This window comes from Opisthorchis viverrini (genome assembly GCF_000715545.1).
Source record: "Opisthorchis viverrini unplaced genomic scaffold opera_v5_210, whole genome shotgun sequence".
Taxonomy (NCBI): Eukaryota; Metazoa; Platyhelminthes; class Trematoda; order Opisthorchiida; family Opisthorchiidae; genus Opisthorchis; species Opisthorchis viverrini.
In genome coordinates this window covers 411,297-421,709 of record NW_008751866.1, presented here as the reverse complement: position 1 = coordinate 421,709, position 10,413 = coordinate 411,297, and the positions used below count along the sequence as shown (strand labels likewise).

The window sequence follows — 10,413 nt, the reverse complement described above, 5'->3', positions numbered from 1 at the left end:
ATGAATGGATGGATGGATGGATGGATGGATGGATGGATGGATGGATGGATGGATGAATGAATGAATGAATGGAGTATATAGGTGGCAAAAGTGCAGTTGCTGTTGTACTCTGTGGTGTGCCTGAGCCCGAATGTGACTGCTTCGCGCATCAATAGCGAGACAGATGTACTTGGACATCGTATAGACACTTCTGAGCTTTTATCATCACCCTCCCGGAAAGCAACACACCTGAAGTCGTCCAGATGTCGATTTACCTGTTTACCAATTGAAATGGCCAGCGGTCGATGTTCTTTTCTCTGGAAGTGGCCAACCGTGAGAAATAGGACATCAGTCACGAAATGAATTTTGAATTGTCATGCCATTCTTTGCGCGCTCTACCCTGTATTTACGAAGAAAACGCACGGTAGAATTTTCAGCCCTCACCCGAGCGCTATACGCAGGTGCGAGCGGGTGCACATCCGTGAGAAACCGCAACGTTCACCGTTCGGGTTGCGAGAGCTTTCAGTCTTGGGATGACAGGCCCAAATATGCCAGGCTCTGGTTAAACTCTATCTGTGTCTCCCTCTAGCTCACGTGTGGTTCGATGCCACCAGTAAATCCACAGACGGATGTCAGTCCTCTATTCCGCTCGAAGAAATTCACCACCTTGAATGAGCCTTCCTCAAATGCAGTTAGGTTAAAATCGCAAGTTTTATTACTTCTTATCATTCTGATTAACGTTTTGCTTTTTCGTTTTTCAGGAGTCCCAATATGTGAACCCCAAATTATCCGCTCCGTTTATGAACACAAAGTTTTGTAAGTTACCTGGGCAACATTCTGGGGAGTTTTCATTGGTAGATGTACATGGGCTGTTAGGTAAACAACATAGATGCCAAAACTAACCAATGTTTTCCGTTCTGTTCAGCCCAAAAACAATCAGCTTAGAAGACAGTTGTGTTGTGGAAGTCCGGCAAGTTCCCTGGAGTGCTACCCCATCTATAATAGCAGGATTTTTCACCGGGTTGAATCTGATTCCCGGTGGTGTGGCGATTCGTCTTACGGATGGTCGACGGAGTAACACTGCCATCGTCGCCTTCACTTCCTCTCTCAACGCTCAACTCGCTTTGGCTCGACACCAGCATCAGTTCTGTGGTGCTCTGTTCCCCGAGACCCCACAGGATACACAGCAAAGCGTAGATCGAGCCGGGACAAAGGACAAGCAGGCACAAACACCTACAAAACCCAGCACACTTCAGGTTTACTCAGCCTCTGCTAGGGAATTCATACAATGTGCTGGATGTAAGTCACATTTTCCCTTTCGAAGCATAGTCCGACTGTTCGGCAGTGAAAAAACCTCTAAGCAACCTTGATTTTGTCTTCTGATCTCATTATGATTGTCAGTCTTCAAGCCGAAAGTTTGACAGGTCTATGGTTTAAAATGTGTCGCAGATCGATGGCCATTTATAGGCGATCGATAGAACTTCTTTTAAAATAAGAGCCTGCATTATCCACTGTGTCTCTCTTGTTTTCATCGTGTGTTTGGACATCTGTAACCCCTTCCCACGCAGTGTTCCTCCACTTTCAGACGCACCATGTTAGATGTTTTCGAGAGGATTTCTACGGAATAACATACGTGGCTCTCCAGCAATCAGGCAGGCGTTACTTAAACTAAATTTGGTGAAATGTACCTTCCGTTTTAGGCATGCACCCGAGCGTTCCCTTAGTTTTCTGGTCACCGAGTCCGTAAGCCACATTTTCGCACACGAATTCGCACACGTACGCGTCTGTGTTTGCCGCACACATCATCGAACGGGTGAAGGCGGGCGTCGTTCTCGTGGACACGTGTAGTCAGGTCGTGACAGCGTACTACCGTCTTACGCTGTGAAATCAGCAGAAAGGGAAGTTTCCCTTAAAATCACAAGCACTTTCGATAAGTACGAGTGAAACAACTTTGGAGATTGCGGCTCCATGGGGAATTCTTGGTTGGACCGCAGCATTACACAGTAAGAGACTTAGATGTACCATCCGGTCCAATCCACTTCATTTTCGTTCTGGCTGAAAGCGTTTCCGTTTTGTTAGCTGTCCTGCTGCGTACTCAGATCGAACAGAGGACAACCATCATCAACCGCAGACTGGTTTGTATTGTCTTCCTACGTCTTCTCACTTCGGAAACTTTCAGCCTTGGAACGAAAACGAATAAAGTTAGTTGCGATCCACTCAACAGTGCGTCCTGGAACCGAAATCAGCAAGGTTGTTTCACTCGTGCTGCTAGGAACCATTTGCCGTTGCTATAGCGAAAGCTTGTAGTACTCTGGCACCGTCTAAATGCAGATCCATCCAGCCAATGGTCATCGGTTGCGCAGTTGGCGAGCCTGCATCGGCTTCGGGCACTGTGATTGTTCTTTCGCCCTCTGCTAACTTGCGATTCCACTCGTTCCAGGTCAGGTCTGTCCGGGACGACCGGACCCGGAACGAGTGGAATCAAATGAATCGATGTCCCATGTGTAGTTGCGTTGAGCTGTCATAACCAGAGATCTAACGTGAGAGCGGAGCCCATAGTTTCCCCAACAAAGCGCAAATACAGTCGCGTACGTGTGCGTATTTGCGTGAAAATGCGACCTGTGGATTAGATGACTGAAAAACTGGGGGAATAGTCAGGTTTTGATGACACGTCGGAGTCACAGTGCGCTAAACCCCGTATGGTCAATAGGATCACTGCATGCGATTATGGTAACGTCACCATGGTGACACCTCGCGAATCGAACCTTCTCCGATCATACTATTTCTTCCGGTGGCCTTTGCAGTTTTTCTAAGTTTACATATTACCATTTTTCAGCATTGTGGTCGGTCACTTTCTGCGAAATATGACCCAGTTTGTCGGCTTGTTGTAAAAACAGTTTCCTCAGAAGATGAAGAGCGTTTGCAGTCATCCGAATCTACTCAGCAGGGCTTGTGGTGACAAACGTTTTTACCAGTACTGTTCAAATCAGTGTCAGCTTTCCGCCTGACAGATTTCGTTTTTCTGCGTTCCTTGGACGTAACATGACTGTAACTCGAAGTATTTGCTGGACTGACCTCACTTTATAGCATTCCAAAAACACGTGATATATAAAAGTGTGCTCGGCTGTTGGTAACTTACCACCTAGTCAGGAAAGAGGCGTTGGTACACCGGTTCTCGTGAATGTAAGTAATCCATGTATCCGGCAGGTACTATCTTTGGTTCTGATAAAACAAACGACAGTATTTGTCCGATCTAAGTCCAACCGGAACATAAGATTGAGAGAAACTCGATGACTGCACCTACTTGATGGGCCTCTTCGAGGGCGGTGGAACATTTTTCAGCAACATTATAAGTAGTGTGCTTCGTTTAGACTATAACTTGTTTCTTGTTCAACCACCGCTAGTAAGACAGCCTCCATTTGTAAAAAACGGAAATAAAAAACAAAATTCTTCCTTGGAAATGCCTTTTAAAAGCATGAGATGGGATTTTTTAGTAAAACAGTGAGAAGAGTCATTGCTTATGAAAGCTGTCTCGAGAAAAATTCATGCTTTTCGTCTTATGCTACCGGAAACTCAAGATAGCTCAGTGGTTAAGGTTCGTGGTTCGAACCCAACTGCGGCACTTCGCTTGAGCATACTGGCAGTATCATATCCCCCGGGCTTTCTGCGAGTGGTACCGAAAAGGCGCTACATCTGAACAACCCCACAATGAACTCGTTAAAACGATTTGAAGTTTTAGGGAGAACCGAAACCGTATGTCAACAAAACTAACAGAAGACGATTGAGAGGGGATGAGTAACATTCGTCCAAAGTCCGACACGGCTTTACACGATAGAAGCTTCAGTTCGTCACTGAGAAATTCACTTGGCTAGGACCAGACAAAGCGTTAAACTTCACTGATCACTCAAGGTGATCGAGTAGTGCAGTCCAATCAAGAGAACCTAACGTCCTTCGACCATTGATGAGTAAGCCCTCATTGGGATAATGTTACTGTGACCACTGCATCGATCAGTTTACTTTTGACTTATCCGAAAGTCCTGAGCTGCGTTCTGTGTTTTCGCCTCATCGACAAAGTTTCACGCGATTTGAGGCCGACTGAAGACGGTGTTGTTGCCCTTGTTGACGTGGTTTATTTTACCGACTAAAACTCTGCCAGACTCTTTGTAATGTACTACTCATATGGTTGCTGAAAATCCATCGACAGCCCACGACCGGTTTCGCCCTTTTGGGGCTCATCAGGTAGGCACAGTCCCCGGGTTTCCGTCAACCTTATGTTCTACTTGACTTTCAGGAGTGTTCACACCAACACTAGAACACTGATGTAGCAGAGGGCAGACACTTTTAATGATCTCGGTCTAGTAGAAGCACAACCCTACGTTTGATGTGTGTACCAAACCGCAAAAATAAATCAGGTAGAGAATTATCCAAGCGAGAGTTATTTGGACGTGAATTAGACAATCTGCCAGACTGTAATGTACTACTCATATGGTTGCTGAACTGCCACCGACAGCCCACGACCGGTTTCGCCCTTTTTGGGGCTCATCAGGTAGGCACAGTCCCCGGGTTTCCGTCAACCTTATGTTCTACTTGATCGTCCCACAATCTATCATGATATCTCAAGTATCGTATCAGCTGAATCATGAGGCGGCCTGGTGCAGCACATTCAGTTTCCTGAGAACATCACAAACGAGAGATTTAGCTGGGTTCCAGGCGAGTCTCTCGAAAAAACCAAACTAGTTTGAAAATGAGTGTATACTCTGCCAGACTCCTTTTGCAAGTCTCAAGATCAAACGGCTGTACTGACTCAGTTTTTCCTTTATGTGATCAACCGGATAGTACTGTTTTATACTTTAGGTACCATATAGATTGTTCATTATTTTCTAATCACATGAACCGCATTCAGTTTAAGCCAGCTACCCGGCCTGGGTTGCTTTGGTGTACGTCATCCGCACAACGAAACAACCCGTTTCTCATCAACTCGTTGAAAGTTCATGGACACCGTCCAACAGAAGAAATAATTCTGGGAAATCAGCCGTCAAAGACCTGATCCCGTACACACCACCCTTGAGATCCACTGCCATACTTTCTGCTAATGTAACAAGCACGAAACCATAAAAGTGATTCGAGCAGTTCCAATGAAGGATTCTGACACACGCAGTGCGTTTTTCGCCGAACGAACCATGTCACACGTCAGATTGGGAAAACGTCGGTGGTCAATTGTTGGTTCCATAGCCTAAACTGTAGTGTCAAGGGGGTGGTGGATAGTTTTTACTTCGTAAGTGAAGCGAATCTGTGCCTGAGGGTCAACAAGAACGCATCATACGCATCTCTAAGATGATTCGAACTCATACCCCTCCCCCTAGTTGGTAGCTAAGTCCTAGACCATATGAACCATGAGTGGCTGATTAGTGGCGTGGTCAAATTACGCATAGAATATGGTTCCATTCATCCGTCAAACAATCAGTTCACGTTTGATATTGACTGTGCCCTTTTGTGTCAATTCCTCAGTTTGGCCGACCTTTGTCGCATTTATCGATTTTCGTTCCATTTTGAATCAACCAGTCAGTCCTGTTACCTCTTGCTGTCCAGATGAGGCTCACGACAGGCACTCTGCTATAATTACTTTTGTTCCTATGCTTAATTAGGTGACCAACCACTGGTGTCGGAGTTTCTGAGTCAGCTGACTCACGGGGAACAAGTCGTGGTGCGCGTCCGTGGATTGCCGTTTACCGCAACGAAGCAGCAGATCGTAAGTACGACAACAAATAGGCGCTCTCACCTTTAATTTGTGGCTCAACTTCTTGTAATCAACCCCCTAAAAACCGATACCAAACTAACTCACAGCTGGAGTGGGACACACATTAGCTGGACTTCCCGTAATTTTCACCGTTTCCACCGCAACTGAATGATTGTGCAAACATCCACTGTGTGGAGAATCGACCGGGAATAAGCCAATGAAAGTAGCAGTAGTTGAGGTATTTAGGCAACGACAGCAACAACAATATGAGAACAGGTTTCTTGGAAAACGCGGAGGCCTTTGGTGCGTGATACCCCTATGGCTGAACGTCAAGACGCTACTTGCCATCGCATGTCACCTGAAAAATGAACAGATAAGCAATTTTTCATGCTGCGAAGGCAAATACCGAAGTGAAAATGCTTTAAGTGGAAAGATTCTCGACATTTGAGAATCGTATTTAGTCTAATTTTAAATTACTGTCAATATTTTTCGGAGAAACGAACGGAAATGCTGAGATGAACAGGAAGATGAGACGTCTGTCGGCCAAAATGAAGTTTTTCTGTTGGTGAGATTAGCTTTAGGTAATCTCGTTCAATAGGCTGTCCACTTCATATGATTCCGTTTCTGCTGTGTACGTTGGAAGCTCTAAATGACTGTGCATTCTCACTTGGCTGTGGATGTCTTCTCGTGATGATGATCACGCCAAGAATAAACCATCTGGTATGCTACCATTTTCCAAAGTTTGAAGCACTTCTGGTGAATCTGTTCAACTACTATAAACTGCCTTCTCAAAGTGTTTAGCTAGAGAATTTAATCAGTGCCCCCAAAGTATGGAATCAGCTTATACATCTTCTCTGGAACCCTACTGCTCACGTCCCGGTAAAAAAAGCTGGAAACCAATGTTTCATTATCCCGCAGATAGAGTCTGTCTTTCATTAAATGAATAGAATCGAGGGTGTGGAACTGTCGAGTGTACGGAAAACGGTCTTAGATAAGCCGAGTTGACACGTGACATGTGGTTGTCAATCCACTTAGGATCATTAGAAAAAACCGGAGGGTGGGGGTGGAAATCCCAACCCGAGCAAAGGTCACAGCATCCCCCTTACACAACTATCTTAGCACTAGCTCAATCACACAGATGGACAGAAGGTTCAAACGAAGTTCAAGAGGAACCATCAAATGAACCGAACCAGAAGAACTAGACCCTAGGTTGAACCCAAACACATGTAGGTTTCCCCACCGATCCAGCACTTGCTCAACCACCGAAAATCCCTCGGCCGATACCCAACAGATATTTAGCTTGATTTAGCTGATTGGTTCTCCTTCCGCCTTAAATCTCCACCAACCTCGGAACCTAGTCACTTGGCCTGACGAAGCTTTTGTGTGAAAAGCGAAACGTTGCCTAGCAATAAATCTACCGAATGTCACCAAACCTTTTGGAAAACCAAACCAGAATTCGCAAGCTGTTCAGAGGCGAGATGGCCCAAGTGGTCAGAGCGTGAATTTACTGACCGGCAAGTCCGTGGTTCGAACCCGACCTCTGCCTCTCGAATTCCCCTGTCTAGGCTTGGGCAACCTGACAGTATCCCAGCCCTCGTGCTTCCTTCGGGTGACATGGCAGCCAGGCACCACCAGAAGGGTGTTACAGCTGTTCGAGGTATACTAGTCCACAAACAGGCCACTTTCCTCGATAAGGCTGCCTCCAAGATGTAAGTGTGTGTGCCGAAATGATGTTTTACTCGCAGTGAGTCTGCGCTATCAGGGTGTGTTTGCTGTCTGCCGGTAGATACTCAAAAAAGTAGCTGCGGTGTGGTGGACCCTGCAGATCGTCAGAGCAGACAGCATACTCGTCGAGTATCATTGCGAACAGAATACACCGAGTGGCGAACGGAAAACTTGTGGCTTTTCAGAGCAAAGTAATCCCCCTGAAAAGCAGGCAGTGACGTTCCGAATTGGTTTGCAAATTATCAGCACCATCATGTTCTTGCATTTCATGAGCATGAACACTAAGAATATTTCGTTGTGCTTAAATTTCGGGTGAAAAACTTCCATAGCAGGATTTAGAATGTTCCTCTGAACAACTGATTTTTCCCGTATGTCTGCACCTGTCACCAGATATCAAGATAAACCAGTTGCATCGAGGGAAGATAAAAGACAGGGAGATCGAATTAAAACACAATGTGACCCAGAAACCGTAACAGGCGCATGATTGCTAGGGGGTTAGCTTATCAATCGAACTTTGTCCCCATGAACGGGGTGACCTGACAGTCACGTGTTCGGTTGGTAGCTCAGTAAATTTCTGTGGGCATATCTTTTCTTCGAGGAAGAACAGCAAGTGCCCTTGCAGCGAAAAACATTCTAGAATCAGTTCCACCCGGTGACCCGTTGGATGAAATTGTCCACTTTCCCGGTGTCCAATCCCCACAATAGGGATTGGGAGACGATAGTTGATGGTCCGTACCATCCTTTACCTAATTTTGAACGCTCCCCTGATATTTACATCGAAGATTTGGGGATAACACTTCTTCGTCCGGCTAACTGTTCCTAATATTGACACTATTGTGCGCAGAAAACCGTCCGGAGTCATACTCCGGGAGGAAGCTTTTTGAGCCATTTGTCATGCCTAACCCCAAATCTTGGAAGATCAAGAGTTTCTTTGTTGTCATTTTGCCATATTTCACACACCTACAAGGTGATTTGCAGCTTTTCCAGATTCTTTCCAGAATCTATCCAGTTTATGGCGCCTTGAATCTTTCGAAAGCTGCGAGCTACACCATTTTCCAGAAGTTATGTCTAAGTTATTTGTGTGGTAAATTGAATTTTTCAGGTCAACATTGGGTTACAGAAATTCCCTCTGGTTTTATTCACCTCCCCCCTTTACGTTGTACCTGGTCACACCGATTCTTGTATCCGAACTCTCGTCCCCCCCCTACTTCTTTCTTTTTTGTATTCAGCCACTATGTCTACTGTCACTAGGAGGCAAGTTCGCTTCGTTTTTTGTCTTATGTGGCGCACTAATCAATATCAGTCGATCATGTTTTGTGGTGGGCTTCACGTGGTCACAAAGACTCGCATGTCATGAACTATAGTTGCTGCATTGGATAATAATTCAGCTCACTACCAGCCCTGGGTTATTCCCCCCTTCTACCTAGCGTGGCTGGTGACTTTCTACTCTGTCCCCTTGATTTACCAGGTGCATGGCTGTGAGCAACATTCCGTCACACATTGTTGTTGGCCCAGAGTTGTTTCTGCACATGTGGTCTCGGCCAGGATGTGTTCGGCTAGTTCCAAGGTGTCCCGTTTCTCCGAATTCCTCAATGTCACTACTTGCCGCTTCTCTTCGTAGTTTGGTGACCTTTGCTCTTGGTGAATGGTTCATTTTAGTTCGCTGAGTTTTCCCCGTCGACCAAATAGGTTTGTATTTCAAAGTGTTGAGTGCTTGACACACACACACACACAGTATGTGTGAAAACGTCTCATGATAAGTAAGTCACTGTGGTGCTGTCGGTACCCAGCTACTTTCTAATTGATTTAGCCCACTACTCAGGTAGCCCATCCTCAGCATGCGCGTAAGGATCACGTCTCATTATTTTACTGTACTCACATCATTATCACATGAAATACAGGTGGATTTCATTCGAAACAACAACTACCGTCTCCTCATGCCATTCGGGGGTAAGCCAGAAAAAGGGACGGTTTGGTTTAGCTTCGAAACACTTGGTAATCCATCCGCTGACGGACAACGGTTGACCCGCGTGGACGAAAGGCAAATTTTGTTGACGGTTTTCAACGATAATCTCTTTAAAGACATTTCCCCCCATTCCTCGGAATGTTATTGATTTCATTCTCTACCTCTGTGTGTAACGTCATGGGTCCATGGGTTTCATTGGTGAAGGGTTGTCGCAATTGATGCTCTTATTGGTTCAAAAGTTGCGTGTTTTTTTTCTTTCGAAGTCGGTGTGTTATATGTGAGGCGAACAAATCTCTGACAGGTGTCTTGGTGCTAGTTTGGACTCATGGTGTGGCTACCCTGGTTGAGTGATCTTACTACCTGCGTGAAATTAGTCGGTTGATTACTTCTGATCCGGTAATTGTGTTCTACCGTAATACTGGGTTCGGTTGTCCAATGAATTATTCTCGCTGTGAACTACTGTAAAGCTTCATTTTGGGCTTGGGTTGGAGCATTTGTTCATTTTTCAACCAGTTCTCTTCTTGCACCACAAAAATTCCCCCATCTCGACCCGAAAAACACATCAAATTTGATTGTTTAGCTGACCGAGGCAACATTTGATCAGCACAGCAAGTGGGCTGGAAATTTGCCAGTGTTTTTTTACTTCCTCATCGCTTACAGACACCGAACAGTGCTAATGAATTGAACCTATGAACTTTCCAAATCGGTCTACGTAGAAGGCAATGTTACGACCAGCGACTCGTCCAATAGATATTCAAACATGCCAGACACGCGTCGATCGATTGTGGAGAAGAGAAAGCAAGGCGTCACCGGATGCGGGCAGGTTTCGATTATTCCCCCAAAAAAGTCCGTGCCTTCCGGTAAAACTTGTGGCCTGATCATCTGCATCATCATCATCATCATCATCGACAACATGACATCGGTGTTCAACACCAATGCTTCACTGCCGTACAACCATGATTTATTTGAAAGCCTTATTGTAAAGAAAAGAGTAAAGGTGGACGGG

General features: G+C 45.5%; 2 protein-coding genes across 2 annotated transcripts in view; one reads left to right on the top strand and one right to left on the bottom strand.

The window, feature by feature from the left end:
- The window catches only part of T265_08264 (hypothetical protein), a gene marked incomplete at both ends in the record, with an annotated part of 108,892 nt that overhangs the window by 78,982 nt on the left and 19,497 nt on the right, over positions 1 to 10,413 (top strand). Inside the window, 3 exons of the mRNA XM_009174012.1 lie at positions 741 to 795; positions 905 to 1,278; positions 5,625 to 5,728. Coding sequence (XP_009172276.1) covers positions 741 to 795; positions 905 to 1,278; positions 5,625 to 5,728 — 533 coding nt within the window. The remainder of the gene's footprint in view (positions 1 to 740; positions 796 to 904; positions 1,279 to 5,624; positions 5,729 to 10,413) is intronic.
- The window catches only part of T265_08265 (hypothetical protein), a gene marked incomplete at both ends in the record, with an annotated part of 6,732 nt that continues 840 nt past the window's right edge, over positions 4,522 to 10,413 (bottom strand). The window contains 2 exons of the mRNA XM_009174013.1: positions 4,522 to 4,650; positions 7,150 to 7,488. Coding sequence (XP_009172277.1) covers positions 4,522 to 4,650; positions 7,150 to 7,488 — 468 coding nt within the window. The remainder of the gene's footprint in view (positions 4,651 to 7,149; positions 7,489 to 10,413) is intronic.